This window comes from Nomascus leucogenys, chromosome 16 (genome assembly GCF_006542625.1).
Source record: "Nomascus leucogenys isolate Asia chromosome 16, Asia_NLE_v1, whole genome shotgun sequence".
NCBI classification, from domain to species: Eukaryota; Metazoa; Chordata; class Mammalia; order Primates; family Hylobatidae; genus Nomascus; species Nomascus leucogenys.
In genome coordinates, this window is record NC_044396.1 from 53711708 (window position 1) to 53731110 (window position 19403).

The 19403-nt window shown below is 37.7% G+C and overlaps 1 protein-coding gene and 1 pseudogene across 2 annotated transcripts in view; one reads left to right on the forward strand and one right to left on the reverse strand.

Annotated features, from left to right (window-relative positions):
* GRHL2 (grainyhead like transcription factor 2) overlaps nucleotides 1–19403 on the forward strand; it is a 177481-nt gene that overhangs the window by 59261 nt on the left and 98817 nt on the right. For both annotated transcript variants that reach the window (XM_003256071.3, XM_030794974.1), the window contains exons 4-5: nucleotides 5276–5669; nucleotides 17618–17673. In XM_003256071.3, coding sequence (XP_003256119.2) covers nucleotides 5276–5669; nucleotides 17618–17673 — 450 coding nt within the window. The remainder of the gene's footprint in view (nucleotides 1–5275; nucleotides 5670–17617; nucleotides 17674–19403) is intronic.
* LOC101176453 lies at nucleotides 8842–9332 on the reverse strand (annotated as a pseudogene).

Below are 19403 nucleotides of genomic sequence, written 5' to 3' on the forward strand. Positions count from 1 at the left end.
CTCTTTCTCAGCCAAGGGAGGCACAGGTTGAGGCGACTGTAAGCGCTACTGCTGTCAGGGTGAAGGGGCAGGACAGCTGCAGGAGATCACTATGGAACACCCCTTGTCTGCCCTCCTCAATCAAGAACCAGCTGAAAAGCAAGGCACAGTCAGATAAATTGACCTCAAAAGGGGCAAAGAATCAAAAGCAGCTTTATTTCTGATGAAGCCAGTTGGAGAATGTGACTTGGAATCTGCAGCTTTTAACATTTCAGTCCTGACTTAGGTAACTGTACCTATTCAGTCCCAGGCATGACTTTGTACCATTTATGGCACAGCGGGGTGACTGGAGGGAGAGTCCCCTCTCTTTGGCCAGGATGATCCAGAAAGAGACAGGACCAGAAGGGACTGAATCACTGTGCTCAGCTACTTCTTTCAAACTCATCCACTTTTTTTTTTTTTTTGAGATGGAGTCTCGCTCTGTCACCAGGTTGGAGTGTAGTGGCACCATCTTGGCTCACTGTAATCTCTGCCTCCCAGGTTCAAGCTATTCTCCTGCCTCAGCATCCTGAGTAGCTGGGACTACAGGTGCGCACCACCATGCCCGGCTAATTTTTTGTATTTTGGTAGAGACAGAATTTCACTATATTGGCCAGGATGTGCTCTATCTCCTGACCTCGTGATCCGCCCGCATCAGCCTCCCAAAGTGCTGGGATTACAGACGTGAGCCACCGCACCTGGCCCAAACTCATCCACTTCTTTCAAACTCACCCATCAATAAATCTTCCCCTGCAGTAGGATGGAGAGAAGCCATAGTGTTTTTCTATTGGAGGTTCTTCCATATGGAAATAAAATCCCCTACTAGCACGTGTCAGAATCTGACCTAGCCTTGATAGGAACTGCTTGTGACATTACAGTCTTCTGTGATTAGCAGCAGGGGCCTCTCCACCAACCAGCAGCCCTGTGCTGTGCAGCATCTCCAGGGCACAACCCCAGCAGAACATGAAGGCTGCCTGCATCTGAGTCACTGTTCCATTAGGGATCTCCTGAAACTCCACACTGCCCTGGCGTCCTGGGACCTCGCTGGCAGAAGGGATGACAAGGAAGAAGAGGCTGACACTCTTCAGGCCCTAAAACTTTTCCTTGACCCAGCCAGTTTTATTGAGTTAAGCCATCTGCTTAGTCCTGTGCTGGAATTGTAGCAGGATCAGGGAAAAACAAGTTTAAGCCGTGTGCTCTGTCTACCTTTTACATCACTGACAAATGAGTATCTCTTAGGACAACATTACAAAGCAACAGCTGCTCATTGTGTTTTAATGGTTACTTTTGTGATTTTCACAGAGCATTTTTTTTTTTAAACTGCAGTGAGGTATAGACTAAACTACCTTATATAGATTAATTATGACTTAGACTTCTCATTGAATATAATTTGGAAGGATGTCATTGTGATCTGCAGCATATTCATGAATTAAGGTGTCATATGTTAACATAGTATCATTACAACTGTTTGTATATAGAAGTTGCTACCTGGAAAAATAACAGAATCTCAATGACATGATCCAAATTTTCTAAAAAGTATATTTAACACACCATTATTATCATTGCATTTTTCTCATATTATAATATTTGGTTCAATTTTAAATTCTATTGCAGGTAATTACTACCTCGCAATAATTCTTAGTTTTAATTATCCATTTTTTAGATGTCTTTGTGAAGTTCTCTGGTATTGGCTTCAAAAGCTAAAACTGTTTAACAGAGGCATAGTTACACATTTTAGGTTGGTGCCGAATCTGTTATTTTCTGGTGGTATGATAACAATATTCAACAAGATTTATACAATTCCATAGCTTGCTTATTTGTTTATTAGGACACCAAAGCCAAAAAATATTTTGACTTGTATTCTTTCTTTAGAATTCCTATGTTTTACATGAATTAAAGAATTAAGAAACTTGGCCCCAAATGGACTCTAACTATAGAGAAGCTGGTTAACTTTGAATATTTTGGCAAAGCCAATGAGACTGTGTGTGTGCAAAGCGTAGAGTGGAAACTGGGTAACAACTTTGTAGCCAATAAATGTAGACCAACTTATGTACTCCTAACCTGTAGGAGCTTATCCCCAAGTATTAATGGTTATTTCTTCACTCAAGGATCTGGGCTGACGTGAGTTCGGGAAATCCTGGGTTTTGATTTAACAGGTGAAGGAATGCTGGAACCTTTACTGGGTTCATGATGTTTGCAACCCACTCAGGGTGGTCGTGTTATGGCAATTTTGTTTGTTTGTTTTTTATTATTGATTTCATCATGGACTCTTTTTTTGTGTGTATGTGAGGAATATCTATTAACATTCCACGCAATGTTTAAACAGTGAGGTTTAGGACATGGTAATGTAAATGGGTGGTCTGGGTTTTGGCATCCTCTAACTAGCTGGATTCAGATGAAACATAAATTCTAAATTTTCGCTATTTCTTATGTACAGGTTCGCTCTATTGATTTGATCACAAAATCAGGTCATTACTTAAGGCCAGAAAGTGTGTAGACTTGTGATTTTACTCCTTAGGAAATTATTTTCTAGACTTATTTCTTCCTACACATAAGGTTTTAGATATCTTAAATATTTTTCTATTTGCTGTGTTCATGTGGAGAAATTCTTTTTGCAAGTTTCACTTTGAAGTTTCATCTGAAAAATCAAAGCTGAAAATATCAAGTCCTGCTTGGTAGTTAGGCAAGCTCAAAGGCTAATGGGCTTCCTTCTTTACACACAGGAGCCAGGAGAGCCCAGTTCTTGGAAGAACATTTTTTTTTTTTGAGATGGAGTTTTGTCCTTGTTGCCCGGGCTGGAGTACAATGGCATGATCTCAGCTCACTGCAACCTCCGATCCTGGCGGGTTCAAGCGATTCTCCTGCCTCAGCCTCCTGAGTAGCTGGGATTACAGGCATGTGCCACCATGCCTGGCTAATTTTGTATTTTTAGTAGAGATGGGTTTTCTCCATGTTAGTCAGGCTAGTCTCGAACTCCCGACCTCAGGTGATCCACCAGCCTCGGCCTCCCAAAGTGTTGGGATTACAGGCGTGAGCCACCATGCCCAGCCTCAGAAGAGCAAATTTTAAGAGAATAGTCCTCACACTGAGAGAGGCCAGAAAGCCCCAGAAAGCACATGCTGGATAAAAAAACAGAAACAAACAAACAACCCAGGCATCAGAGAGAAGGCAAACGATTTATTTTCTCTCCACATTACTCACTAGAATCCATAAATTAGAGGTGGCCCCAAAATTGCACTGACCAGAGGGACTTTGCTAATAAAATCATTTTACTGTCAACAATAATTTTCCATTAATGAGTTCTTATTTGTTTCTGCTCTCTCCCAGACTTCTTTAGTATAGATGAAAGTATTTTATTCTAGTCTGGCAAGAATTAATATTCTACATCCTCTCCTTTCTCTCTGTACCACCCAGGAGGTCTGAGATCTGGGAGATCTTGTTTTACATAAGCCAAGCTACACCACTTCCTTAAGTCCCCAAAGGAATTCAGTGCTAAGGACGTCAGTGAGCTCATGTTCTCTCTCAATTTGGTGAAAATATCCGAAGGATAAAATTCTCATTATTTTATTTCTCCTTTAAAGTGCCCACAGAATGGTAAAAAATATCCTCCCCACTCCCCAGTCCTTCAAATTACCTTGTTTGTCTTCCTCCTGCTTTTTTCTTTTTGTGTTTTAAAACTAAATTTTGGTAAAAATTTCAAACACATACAGAAGTACAGAGAATAGTGTAATAAACCCCCCAAAAAACCCATCCCATTCTCCAGTTCAGCAATGATAAATTTTTGCCACTGCTTAATATATCTGCTTGATACTGACCTTTTCTCTTTCCTTTTCTTTTTTCCTTCAAATTGCAATAGTATTTAAATCTCTGTCATGTCATCATATTAGTTAACCTCTAACTACTTCTGATTTGTGTGTCTAAAAAATAAAAAAGGACATTTTATTACATAAGCTCAAAATCATTATCACCCCTAACTGAATTAACAATACTTTTTTTTTTTTTTGAGATGGAGTCTCGCTCTGTCCCCCAGGTTGGAGTGCAGTCGTGTGATCTTGACTCACTGCAACCTCTGCCTGCTGGGTTCAAGTGATTCTCCCACCTCAGCCTCCCAAGTAGCTGGGACTACAGACACATGCCACTGTGCCTGGCTAATTTTGTATTTTTAGTAGAGATGGGGTTTCACCATTTTGGCCAGGCTGGTCTCGAACTCCTGACCTCAGGTGATTCGCCTGCTTTGGGCTCCCAAAGTTCTGGGATTACAGGCATGTGAGTCACCGCACCTGAAAACAATACTTGCTTAATATCACCAAATCCCAGTCCATATTCAATTGTCTCAAAATTCCCATTGCCTGATAAATGTCTTTTTGGTTTGTTCAGGTCAAGATCCAAACAAGAGCTGCTTGTCATACTTGATTTTTATGACTCAAGTCTCTTTTAATCTAGAACTTCTCCCACCCTTCCTCCTTTTTTCATGCCTTTGACTTGTTGACAAATTTAGGTCAGTAGGATGTGCTGCATTCTAGTTTGTCTGATCACTTCTTTTTGATGTTGTTTAAGTCATTCTTTATGTTCCTGTAGTTCCTAAGAGCTGAAAGTTAGATATGAAGGTTTGATTAGATTTAGGGTCAGGTTTTTTGTTTGTTTGTTTTGTTGTTGTTGTTGTCGTTTTTTGTTTTTGTTTTTTTTTGAGACAGTTTCCTTCTTGTTTTTTTTTTGAGACAGTTTCTTTCTTGTCGTCCAGACTGGAGTGCAATGGCGCGATCTCGGCTCACCACAACCTCTGCCTCCCGGGTTCAAGTGATTCTCCTGCCTCAGCCTCCCGAGTAGCTGGGATTACAGGCATGCGCCATCACTCTCTGCTAATTTTTTGTATATTTGAAGTAGAGATGGGTTTTCACCATGTTGGCCAGGCTGGTCTCGAACTGACCTCAGGTGATCCACCCGCTTCGGCCTCCCAAAGTGCTGGGATTTCAGGCTTGAGGTACAGCGCCCGGCCTCGTTTTGTTTTCGTTTGTTTTTTACAGTGAGACTGAGTACTTCAGGTTGCATGATACCAGAGGGTGCATGGCTCACTCGTGGTCCTACTTCTAGTGACTCAAGGATCCCATTGCGTTTCGTTGTGAAGTTTGCCAGCCCTCTGTCCCTTAATGGCATTAACATCCAATGATTATTGCCTGCATTGGTTATTTTATTAGGCGTTGCCAAATGGTGATTTTTCTAATTCTATCATGTTGCGGGGGCGGGTTTCAACACACAGAAACTGCCTTGGCACCAGTGAAGCCCAGAGTAATTTGAATGGGGGAGAAAACCGAGTGCAAGTCCTAAAGACTGTTCCAGTGAACCTTTCCCTAAATCAAGATCACCTGGAGAATTCCAAGAGGGAACAGTACAGCATCAGTTTCCCGGAGAGCTCTGCCATCATCCCTGTGTCAGGAATCACGGTGGTGAAAGCTGAAGATTTCACACCAGTTTTCATGGCCCCACCTGTGCACTATCCCCGGGGAGATGGGGAAGAGCAACGAGTGGTTATCTTTGAACAGACTCAGTATGATGTGCCCTCGCTGGCCACCCACAGCGCCTATCTCAAAGACGACCAGCGCAGCACCCCGGACAGCACATACAGTGAGAACTTCAAGGACGCAGCCACAGAGGTGAGTCCCAGGCTCCATCGACGGCCGGAACCCAAACCCAGAGCCCCTAGCTAATTTTTTTTTCTATTTCCTTTCAAAGTGTGATAAATGAATTAAACAGCAAGTTTTAGTTTCAATTAGTTTTTTAAAAGATGTGTTTGTTGGTAGTCTGGCATTCTTTCTAAACAGGTATTAATAAACCTATCTGTGTGTATGTGTGTGGGGGAATATTTCTCTTTTTCCTGATTCTTAGATGATGGATTTCTTTGTTTTCATTTTAGTCTTAAGATTAAATATTTATGAGGAATGGAGAGATGTTTTTGTGGAAACTTCTGCTTTGTAAAGTTTTCACCTTGATCTTTTCTAGTTTGTAACCTTCCAAATGGTAGGTAGCTAAAGGTAGGGCTTGTCCATTCTTTTTAAAAAAACAGTATAACTTTGGCTGGACGTGGTGGCTCATGCCTGTAATCTCAGCACTTTGGGAGGCCGAAGTGGGTGGATCGAGGCCAGAAGTTCAAGACCAGCCTGGCCAACATGGTGAAATCCTGTCTTTACTAAAAATACAAAAAAAAAAAAAATTAGCCAAGCCTGGTGGCAGGCGCCTGTAATTTCAGATACTTGGGAGGCTGAGGCAGGAGAATTGCTTCAACCCAGGAGGCGGAGGTTGCAGTGAGCCGAGATCACACCACTGCACTCCAGTCTGGGTGACAAGAACGAAACTCCATCTCAAAACAAAGCAAAACAAACCAATAAAACTTTAAAAAACCTTGTCTGATGAATACTCAAGAAAGAATTTGCATTATCAATAATCAAGTGTGTGTATGTGTGCATTCTTTCTACTTTACAAATAGAGAATATGTATTCTTCTCAGGAGCTCATAGGACTAACTTTGCTTGTTTGTTTTAAATTCAGAAGTTCTAAGTGCACAGTTGAGAATTTTGGTAATTGTATACAATTGTGAAACCAACATCAGAATCTAGGTATAGAAAGTTCCCTTGCCCTGAAAATTTCCTTGAAGCTCTTTGCATTGGAAGCCTTCCCTGCTCACCTTGCATTTGGCGAGCATGGATCTGCCTACTCTCACTATAGTTTTGCCTTATCTAAAATTTCATGTAAATGAAGTGATAGAGGATATAGTCTCCTATGTTGCCTTTTATTGCTTAGCATATTTTTGGGATTCATTTATGTTCTTGCTTGTTTTTTTGTTTGTTTGTTTTTGAGATGGAGTCTCACTGTGTCACCCAGGCTGGAGTGCAGTGGCGAGATCTTGGCTCATTGCAACCTCTGCCTCCCCAGTTCAAGTGATTCTCCTGCCTCAGCCTCCCGAGTAGCTGGGGTTACAGGTGTGCACCACCATGCCTGGCTAAATTTTTGTGTGTGTGTGTGTGTGTGTTTTTAGTAGAGAGAGGGTTTCATCATGTTGCCAGGCTGGTCTTGAACTCCCGACCTCAGGTGATCCACCTGCTTCGGCCTCCCGAAGTGCTGGGATAGAGGTGTGAGCCACTGCGCCCAGCTTTGTTGCTTGTTTTAATAGTTGTTTTTTAAAGTTGCTGAGTAGTATTTCATAGTGAGTGTATATGACTATAGCTAGTCACTGATTGATGGACATTTGGTTGCTTCCAGCTTTTGGCTATTATGAAAAATGCTGCTATGGACATTCCTGTTTATATTTTAATGTAGACATATGCTTTCATTTCTCTCGGGTAAATACCTAGAGCTGGAATTGCTAGGCCATGTGGCTCATGTATGTTTAACTTTATAAAGTACTACCATATAGTGCTTCAAAGTGGCTATATCATTTTGTTCCTACCAGCAACATATAAGGATCCCTGTTTTCCACACCCTTGCCAAAATTTCGTAACTTTTAAACTTCAGCTCTTTTAGTGGATATGTGATGGTGTCTCATTGTGCTTTGAATTTGCATTTTTTTATGTGTAGTGATGTTGAACATCATTTCATGTGCTTATTTGGCCCTTCCTATAACTTCTTTTGTGAAGTGTGTGTTCAAATTATTTGTCCAATTTTTAAATTGGACAACTTAATTGTCCAACTTTTATTAAGTTGTAAGAGTTCTTTATATAATGTGAATATAGGCCCTTCATTAGTCACATATTTTGCAGTCCATTAGCCTTTTTGTTTTCTTAACTATATCTTTCCATGAGCAATGGCATTTAATCTGATTGAGTCTACTTTATTAATGTTGTCTTTTATAGTTTATACATTTGTTATATCATTTAAGAAATCGTTCCCTAACCCAATGTCACAAACTTTTTTTGCTTGTTTTTTGTTTTTCTTTAGAAGTTTATTAGTTTTATGTCTTTCATGTAGGTTTCTGATTCATTTTGAAGTAAATTTCTTTTTTACTTTTTAAATGGTTTTATTTTATGTGCAAATAATGAACAGATGTTGTACCTATAAATTCTACTTTCCAAAAACAGGAACTTTTTAAAAGAAAACCACATAATAACTTTTAAAAGGCACTGGGATTCCTCTGCTTCTAGATCATTGCTAGACTAGAAAAATAAAGTTTGTTCTATCAGGAATCACAAGTTAGGACTAAGCATTCTTCAGAGTGGAAATTCTAGACTATAGTGTCATTCCAGGCAAAGATTATTCAGTTCTCATCCCCAACATCCACAACTACCTATCAGAAGGGTTAAACCGGTCAAAACAGTCCAGCATAATTAGGCTTCATCAAACAATGTCATTATGCTCTTCTAAGATGCAAATAAACCAAGCAGGAAATACTAAAATCAAAATAATATTTGACACTGTCATACAAATTGTTAGTTGCTTATTGTATCCCCCTTCTATAACATTAATAAAGGGGATATTTTGCTGCAAAGAATATTTTATTTTATACATCACTAGCCATGAATTTTTGCCATTAGTTACCATACAAATGCTGTCTAGTGCCATTATCCAAATGGCATAACCATTTTATGTCCACAATTCACTTCTATAGTTATAAGTAGAATTTTCATGATTTACATAAGTACATCTATCAGTAAAGATTTAACACAGATGCAATCTAACATCTGCAATATCTGATGTTTTGTAGATGGCAATGTAGGAAAGATATATTTTAATCACTTTTCATTTAAGTGACCTTATGTAAAAAATAATAATTTATCAGTCCAAGTCTCCAAAGGGCATTTTCAAATGTACATAAAAGAAATGGTTACAGAGATTTTTAAGAAGCATCTTCCATGTCCACATCCTCTTGTAACTGTTGTACCATTTTCTCTTCCAACTGCTTCCCTTTGCCTGCAAGGGGGGCTCAGATAAGATGGATGTTTTGCTTGAGTTCTTTGATATCCTGAATTTTTATAGCTCTTTAGTTTTCTTTGATCTCTTCATTATAAATTTAGCTTGGCGTTTCTGTTTGATTTCTTCAACTCTCTTCATTAAATCAATAGTTTTATTCCATAGCTCTCACTGGTATTTGATAGCTTCATTTCTATGTTTTTCAAATTCAAATGAATTATACACTGTAAGCTCTTTACCAGCTGCTTTCCAGAATGCTTTGGTCCACCTAACTTTGCGAGGATTGCACTTCTTTTTAAAGTTTTTATGACATTTAGATTTGCAAAGTCTAAACACCTTGCAATTATTCTGGATGAACATCATGCCGTGGCCAGGGTAGACGGGCCCTGAACAAAAATAACACTTCTCGATATGCATATTGAACCTGCATGGGTCCCCACCAACCAAACACCAAGCTTGAGAGGTGATGTAATTTTTATATATGGTGTGAGGTATGGATTGAGACCCTTTTCTCCATACTGATATCCAGCCATACTGGTTTCGTTCCAGCACCATTTGTTAAAAAGATGATCTTGTATTCATTGAATTGCCTTGGGATCTTGGTAAAACAGCAATTTATGATATAATTGTTGGTACCTTTTCCAAATTTTGACCTAGAATGTGTAATGTGTATTTTTATTAGCTCAGATCAGCTTATTCACTGTTTAGGAGCACTGCCTCTGCATTCAAGATGAGGGTCGTTGGTTCTCTACTTTGCAGTCCACCTAGGCCAATAAAAGACAATGGCAGAAGGAGAGAATGTGTGGTTTTCCAGTTTCCTAAAGAGGAGTGAGCATGATAATATCTTTAGCCTCCTGCCTATTTAATTTCCATTGGGAAAAATGCAGCTACCTGAGCTTGAGATTTCATCTTTAAGTAATAATATTTGAAAATAATGAATATTTGATGGGTACTCACTATGTGCTAGGCATCATCCTAAGGATATATAAGCCTCACAAAAGCCCTATGTGGTCGGTACTATTATTGTCATCTCTATATTGTAAATGAGGAAACTGAGGGATAGAGAGCATAAGTATGCTCATGGTTATTTAGCAGTAAGCGGGAGGGATAGGACTCAACCTAAGCTGTCTGGCTTCAGGACCTAAATCCTTAACCATATGACTACACATTCAGAGAAGCCTGGGGCCTTCTAATTCTCAATAGTTCCATTGCTTAAGACAGTGATTCACCAAAATCTTTTAAAAAATATTTGACTGTCCTTGGTCCATCTCAGATTTTTTTTTTTAATCTTTCAGGTGAGCAAAGAGTACAAAAGGTTGGTGAGCAGGGACTAGCTCTCTGCAAAGTTGCAGAGAGCAACTCTTGTATACTAGGACATAGAAGTTGCACTAGCAGCCCTGCCACTCCTGGCACCAGTCATTTCTGAGTGCCTGCTGTATTCTGTGGAATCAGGGAGTGATGAAAGTGACATATGATAAGTTCCTTGTCCTTAAGAGGCTGTCATATTTCTTGGGTTCTGGTAGCTTTACAATCAAACTTTCAATGCTCTTGAAATTTAAAAAATGGTCTTAAAATTATCTTTCTTAGCTTCCTGTATCATGTTGCTTAAAATAGTTAGCAAACTTTCTTTCTTTGTTTTTTTTTTTTTTTTTTTTAAACTGAGTGAAGGATCTTGTAGAGTCTTTGGTATTGTTGATTATTTGATTTGCTCTTAAGTAGTCAGGGGTGCTTCTGTAGAAGCAAATAACTGAAATTATTACTCCATGATCCCATGTGAGGTACACGATTTTTCACCAAAAGATTGCCACTGATGTATTTTCTCACACAGTGTAGAAATATTCCATTAGTCACAGAAGAGTGTATGGACATGATCCAACGTCAACGGAATCATCATGCTATTTGGGGGATGTGTTATCAGTTATGTTTGTGTTGTAGATAAAGAGGCTTGTGAAAGGAAGCTATTGTATTTTGGGCTTTATTTTGAAGTAGATGAGAAAGTAAAGAAACTTACCAGAAACTAAATATAAAGATTATTCCCACTGATTTTGGTTGAGCTGCTCTCCTTGTCTTGGAAATCAGTGTTTACATGGCATATTGTATTTCAGCCTGGTGTAAATTAAATTGAATGACCTACTATGATCTTTAGCTATTTCATTATCAACTGGTTGTAAGATTAAGTGATTTCAGAATAATTTCACCAAGAAAATTTCATTAAGGAAAATTTGTCTAAACTCATTTATTCTAGGAAAACTGTTAAAATATCTAGAACCCTGGTTGAATAATCACATTTATTTTGCCATTTGAGACCAATTCTTCTGTGTGTATGTGCACGTGCATGTGTGCACAGTGGTAGCAGGGAAGGGAGTAGTTTGCTTTAACTCCGGCTGGGATTTTTGAAAAGACAGTGGTAGCATTAAAAAGTGCTTTAGACTGGGAGTGGTGGCTTGTGCCTGTAATCCCAGCACTTTGGGAGGCAGAGGTGGGAGGATCATTTGAGCCCATGAGTTCAAGACTAGCCTGGGCAACATAGTGAGACCCTGTCTCTACAAAAATACAAAATAAAAAAATTAGCTAGGTGTGGTGGCATGCACCTGTAGTCCCAGCTGCTTGGGAGGCTGAGGCAGAAGGATTGCTTCAGTCCAGGAAGTTCAGGCTGCAGTGAGCTATGATCATGCCACTGCACTCCAGCTTGGGTGACAGAGCAAGGCCCTGTCTCCAAAAAAAAAAAAAAGCACTTTAATGGATGAATTTTAGCTAATTTGATCTATATTTTATTCTACATCCTCTTTGTAATAATATTTGGCAAATATGTGTTGATTTATACTGGGTATTAGGCACTGTGGTGATGTGGAAGCTTAGGGCAAAAGGCATACTAGTTTCTGCCTTCCAGAAGCTTACAATCTGTCTGTATGTGTGAAGGGAAATAATGCTAGATGCCATTTATCGAGTTCTACTCTGTGCCAGGCACCACGGCTTACTCATTTTACTTCTAATCCTTACTACCATCCTGCAAGGAAGGTGCATTATTTTTTCCATTTTACAGATGAAGAGACAGAGGTTCAGAGAGGCTAAGAAACAAACCAAAGACCATGCCACTAATAAGCAAACAGTATAGTTGATAAATATACAATGGAGTGGTAATTAAGACCAAAAATGTTTTAAGAAACATTTAAAAATTAAAAGATGGCAGGATTTTTATCAAAAATCATATAGATATATAATCATAATAAATCAAAATGGAAGGAAGAATTTGTTTATTCTGTACTACAATTTTCTATAAGTCAGTTAACAATAGTTTCTGGTTTAGGAACAAAACAACACCAAGATCTCAGTGATTTAATACAATAAAATATTATTTCTTGCTAATAAAATACTGATGCATGTCTGTACAGTTCTCTTCCAATTGGTGACTCAGGAATCCAGGGTCCCTACATCTTGTGACATTATCATCTCTATGTGTGGTTTCTGGTGTCTCCCCAGCAGAGGAAGGGAGGCCATGGAGATGGCACACTGACTAGTAAAGTCATACTTTACTGACTTTAGTCATATTGACTAGTTGACCTGGAAGTGGCGCAACTGCACCATCTCACATTTCATGGCTAGAACTAGTCACCTGATCAACCTAATTGCAAGAGGGCTGAGAAGTTTAATTCTCCCATTAGTGCTCAGAAATTGAGAAGAACTATTTATGAGTGAACATCAGACAGCTCTACTGTGTATTTCATAATTCAACTCCAGGCACGTTATTTGTAGAATTAACATAGTTTGCAGAGCATCTTGAAATGAAAGCAAATAATGACTATTTGTCATTATCTGGATAGATGTATGATCATTAGTCCATTGATTTTATATTCATCTAGTCTGAAACTGGAAGTGATCCTGGATCTAAACCCTATCCAACTTGAGTGACTGACAGCTGGTAGTCCATTATCCCCCACACATTTAAAGGACAAAATCTCAAAAATGTTGATTCATCTACTGAATTGGAACATGGCCTCACTTCGGATTAATGCACACAGTTTTATTATGTTTATCTTAAACATATGATGCAGTGGGCTATGATGACACCAAATTTCTGTCACTTTGTTAATGTGTTTTAACATCAAGCAAAATTTTAGAAATTCTCTGGGATACACATTTTATACTTTTGGAGGATTTAAATCTCTCTATATGTAGTCAAAGTTGATAAGACTAGATCACCCATTATTTATATTAACATGGCATCTACCCAACTCATGCATAGAATGTCTATGAATGTCCCAGTTCTGTTAAAGCTGTTATTTAACTTTGCAGCACCATTTGATGCTGTTGATCACTCCTCCCTCTTGCAAATGCTCTTGGCTTCATGTCCACAGCTTCAGTTATCATCTGTGTCCAAAAGACCTTCCAGTTTTATTCTCCAGCCTGGTCCTCTCTTCTGAACTAATAATATTTATTATAATATAAATATATTTATATTATAAATATAATAATATAAATATATTTATTTTATAAATATAATAATATAAATATATTTATAATATAAATATAATAATATAAATATATTTATATTATAAATATAATAATATAAATATATTTATATTATAAATATAATAATATAAATATATTTATATTATAAATATAATAATATAAATATATTTATATTATAAATATAATATAATAATATAAATATATTTATATTATAAATATAATATAATAATATAGATATATTTATATTATAAATATAATAATATAGATATATTTATATTATAAATATAATAATATAGATATATATATTATAAATATAATAATATAAATATATATAATAAATATAATAATATAGATATATTTATATTATAAATATAATAATATAAATATATATATTATAAATATAATAATATAAATATATTTTTATAAATATAATAATATAAATATATTTATATTATAAATATAATAATATAAATATATTTATATTATAAATATAATAATATAAATATATTTATTATTATATATTATTATTATAATTAATATATTTATTATATCTAACTGCCCGATTTTTTTTACTTATCCCAAGTCTAACTTATGATCCTCCCCCACACAACTTTATCCATGTTTCTCTGGAAACATTGCACTCCATTAGGAACATTAAGGTTGACTGGCAGTGGTGCCAATTTTCCCTTTCTCATAGCAGTGAATTTGATGAGCTTGTATAGAACTTTTGCTCTTCTTCAGAGTGCCTGCACACAGTTTGCAGTTTTTAAAAATATTTGATTAGTGTTTTTTCCTACTTTACCAGAAGCTTCATGAGAGCAGGGACCTATTCTCCTTTTGTTCACCACTGTATCTGTAGCACTGAGCACAGTGCCTGATATAAAGTAAATGTTCAGTAAATGTTTATTGAAAGAGTGAATGAATAAATGATGAGACCTAAAAAATTAGTGGCTAATCAAAGACAAGAAATGGCTTAGCAACTTATGATTTCCCTACAGTTAAAGAATCATTGTCTTTTTGAGACATATTCTTACCAGATATCTTGTCTTCGCAACCCAAGAGAAAGAACAGAATTCCAATATTTGAGATTTAAATATGTTTACTATTGCCTAGTGTCTAAGGTCCTTTAAGAGTAATCTATCAAATATACGTTAGCATACAAAGGTATGCTAACTATCATTTTTTCTGAGTTCAAATTTACAGATGCACTATATCAAATCACAGTAAACTACAGTGATGTCGGCTGTCTGACTGCCTTTTGGCATCCTACAAATTATATTAATAGGTCTCCAAGCAACTGTGGGAACTTGATAACTGTAGCCAGAATGACCTGAGCATTTTGGTTCTAATTCCTAATACTAATTTACTTAGAGCCATGTAACCCATCAATGTAATCAGTTCTCATCTAAAGGATGGTGATGTTTTCTAGGTACACTATCCATTTAATTCTTTTAAAATTATAAAGATAATGTAACAGAATTGAAGAAAAAATTTCAAGCTTAATGAAAAGTAATATCTATGTTTGTAACATGGTAACAACAGTAGTCACCACTACTGTAACATGGAACTGTGAAAAGCGTTTATTTTTTCACAGTTCTTGTCCTCATGCATTCATGCACTGAAGTGGGATTCTGTATTTCAGCCAGCTTGTAGTTGAGTCTTTCTGAGTCTGAAGATTTGTAGTATCATACCTTCTCATGCCTTCTGGGGGATTAGAACCACAGAATTTACAAGTCCAATATGCTTGAGGAGGTTAGCCTATCCTCAGGCTGCAGAGATCTATGGCATGGATGGTAATTCATTCTTGCCATGGTTACTAATGCTGATTCACCATGGTTTTTATGGATTACTGCATATTCCTTCAACATGCATGGAAATGCATCTGTGTCTCCAATATTTTTTTCATCATATTACCCTCCTACTCCAAAATTTTCTAATTCCTGACCATATTAAATGTAAATACATTTTCCTAAATCAGCCTGTCCAGTAGAACTTTCTGCAATGATGGAAATTTTTTTTATACTATCCAGTGTTAGTCACTAGCCAATGTGTTAATGTAGTACTTGAAATGTGGCTAGTTGACTGAGGAATCGGATGTTTAAATTTATTTTAATCTAATCAACTTAAATTTAAATAGCACGTGGAGCTAGGGGCTATCATATTGGGCAGCAAAACCTACATTTTCAAGTCCCTGCTAAATAGCCAGGCAAGGCCTGTGTCCTTGGCCTCATGTATGCACCGCATTTGTACTCATCGTTTTTGTCTTGACTCATGGTGGCCCTCCCTTGCTTGGGTTACTTTCTCTCAGTTCCTTCAGTTAATCCAGGCTGTCTTTGACTTCCAAGGGTCAGAGTGAAGCTCACCAGCTCTATGAAATCCCCCTATAATTTTGCTGATCTTCCTTTCCTGGTAATGCCCAGTCCATGCTTTTCCAGTCAAGACACGTGAATGAATGAATGATTCAACAAAGACTTTCATATATCATTTGCTGTATTTTAGTTTTTTTTTTTTTAATATGAGTTGATTCCATCCCCTCAACCAATTTTTATCTCTCTGAGGCCAGGACAGTGTTAAATATAATTTTGCATTTCTTCTGGCACCCAAGCAGATTTGAAGCCCCAGAAAATTCCCATTGAATGCTTTGCTGATTACCTAATTGATTGCAAAAGAAACACAAATCTGTACCTTTGATTCTCTGTCATGATTATTTAATCAGCCAACAAGTATTTGGGCAATGTTCATGGGATTCATGTGGGTAAAGTTTGAAGGGAAGATAATCTTCTTGAATTCAAGAAGTAAGATTGGATAAAAAGAAGGATCATAAATATGTATGGAAACTGTGATATAAGGTATGCTGAATTCCAGAGATGATGGTTAGGAGTTGTGAGGAAGTGTGGAAAATAGCTGTAGTAACATTTTTCTTCAGAAGGAAACCCTTGAAATGCTGGTCAAAGAATGTAAGTTTATTGCACAGAAATGAGAGGCAGGAAGGTTATGAAAAATGGTCATAGTGAAAGAACAAGATATGTGGTCAATGAAATGCTTTTTCATCAGTATTCTACAATATTCGCTTTAGATCAAGAATTAGGGCTTTTGGTCATCTACTTTTGAAAAGGTTCTAAAATGTAGCAAAGCACATCCTATATGCACTGTACATACAATTGAACATCTTGAGACCCAAGCTTCTTTGTGTGTAATACTAAACTTAGTTTCCCCCAGAAAACCTACTCTTAACAATATTGTGATAATGAAGATCCTTAGAGAAGGGCACTGAATAGGGTCAAACTATTACTTTATAATAGTATTTATACATATACATAGTGCTCACTATGTACCAGGCTCTATTCTTAGTAACTTTATTTTTTTAAGAAAATAGGGTCTTAATAGGCACTCCAGCCTGTTGCTCAGGCTGAGCTGAAGTGACGTGATCGTAGCTCACTGCAGGCTTGAGCTCTTGGGCTCAGGCAATGCTCCCACCTCAACTTTCTGGGTAGCTGGGACTACAGGCATGAGCTACCACACAAAGCTAATTTTATTTTATTTTTTATCAAGACAGGTCTTGCTTTATTGTCCAGGCTGATCTGAAACTCCTGGCTTCCAGCAATCCTCCTGCCTTGGCCTCCCAAAGTGTGGGATTACGGGCATGAGCCACCATGCCCAGCCTATTCTTAGTACTTTTTAAAACTTATTTAATTCTTCTAATTATTACAAATAGAAATTTTATAGATGAAGAAAATATAGCATTTGCCTCATTTTATATAGGTAACAGGTAAAAGAGCTAGAACTTGACCCTATACAATCTTGCTCCAGAAACTATGTTCTTAACCATTCTACTGTATTGCTTTTTGCTGTGCTATATGACCTCTGTGTAATTCATGTTCTGTTAATTCAGAATTTATGACATTTGGAATAAGTGTTGGAGACAATAGCAAATGGAAGAGATGTATTATGTATTTGAGGAAACAGCTTCCAGTACCTCAAACACTGTAGGAACACCTGCAGACATGTGAATAACATACAAAGCACAAATGTATTTTCTGTTGAGTGTAGTTCTCAGTGAGGAGGTGATAGGTGAGTTCTATGACTACTTTTGCTGTAGTTGAAAACATAATATCAAATACATAACTTTCTTTTCTAGTGAGAGAATAAAATAGTTGGGATACATTTATTATTATCATTTTTGCATAATGACTTACCTGTTTGTTTTAATTCCGATGACTCATATTTTGCAGAAATTTCGGAGTGCTTCAGTTGGGGCTGAGGAGTACATGTATGATCAGACATCAAGGTGAGTTACCAGGAAATGCATCCTTAGAAACTGATTAACTGATAAACCTTTAAATGTCCCTTCAAGTTATACCTTTAAACTTTTTTCTTTGTAAACTTTTACAGAACAGTGTGATTTCCTTTGCCTCAGTGCTTTTTTCTTTATACAAAGGACTTCTATATCATTATTTCCAGTCTTGGCCAATTTTCTGGGGCCTACACCCCTTTTCTTCCTCTGTTGGCTAGACATTCTTTTGTAGGTGTTCCTCTGAACCTCATATTCGTGTGCTTCCAGCCCAACAAATGTAATATGAAGCTCTTTTTTTCTTCTTTCCCTCCTTTTCCACTTGTTTCACACCTGGTGTTCTGCTTTTATTTCCTATTGTGGCTAATGATGCACCCATTCTCCAAGCCACCCCAGCTAGAGGTAAAGGAACTGGCTTCTTTCCTGTTGGACTTTCTCAGCACTTGATAAATGCGGAATTGTCTGTTCCACCTGTCATCTCCTTTCCAAATTACCCTTGTCAACTTTCTCCTGAGCTATTGCAATACATTAGATCTCCCTGCCAACACTTCTTTTTTGTTCCACTGTGCACATAGCCAGCTACCAGCTGTCATGCACTCAGGTGCCTTCCATGTGCAGCAGTGTGAGTAGGGTTGGGGATAAGATATAATCTCTCCTTACAAGAGGTCCACACTTTTGGAGGAGACAAATGTGTTGACAGACAAACTGAAAAACATTTGCTAAGAGATGAGTCCTGCTACAGAGATATATAAACAGAGCTAAATGGACCTATAGGCCTGCGCATGTGTGTGAGAGTAGGAAGGTCTGTGGGGTTGAGGGCAAATATTCACAGGAAGTGGCATTTGAGCTGCATCTTGAAGGATTAATAGCAGGTGTTTTCTAAGGAAAGAAGGAAGATTAAGAACATTCCAGGTAAAAGAGTCATGTTTTAAGACCTTGGTTATGATTATGTCTGAAGACAGGAGAGAATGGCAGCTGGGTGTGGTGGCTCATGCCTGTAATCCAGCACTTTGGGAGGCTGAGGTGGGAGGATCACTTGAGCTCAGAAGTTCAAGACCAGCCTGGCCAACATAGTAAGACCCCATTACATTAAAGAAAAAAAAGAGCAAGAGAGTGGCAAGAAATGAATTTATCTCCCCCATTTACAAAACTTACCGAAGATTTCATCATTTCAGGCAGAATTGAACTCAAATTCCTTATGAAGGTCATCAGGGCCCTCTATGTTTTGGTCCCTCTTTACTTAAAATCCCATCTCCCACTATGTTTCTTACCCCTTTGCTTTTACACATATGGCCATCTTCCATTCTCTTGGTTTCCTCTTAAAGTCCTCTGGTTCCAATCTCAGGCTCCCCACTCATCCTTCCCAGATCATCTTATTTAGAATTCCTGGGGGCAGGAAGCAGGAGGCAAGGAAGAATGGACTTGAAATTGCCTTCTAAAATGTGGGAATAGGAGTCTAATTTGCATGCTGTAAATCCAAAGCATCATGTCAGCAGCTGGCAGGCCAGTGGGAAGAGCAAGGACCTACCAGTGACTTGACCTAGTTTCTCTTTCCGCTGCTGCCATGGTCCAGCAGAGCGAGCACGTCTCTTAGCCTCTCCTTAGCTGTGAAATGAGGAAGGTGGGCTGCATCTTGGGTTTTTATCCTGTGTTATGGGCAGGCTTGATGGACACAAATCCCTGAAATTATATTAAAAATCGTTCATGTTCATAAGTGCCTTTATCTG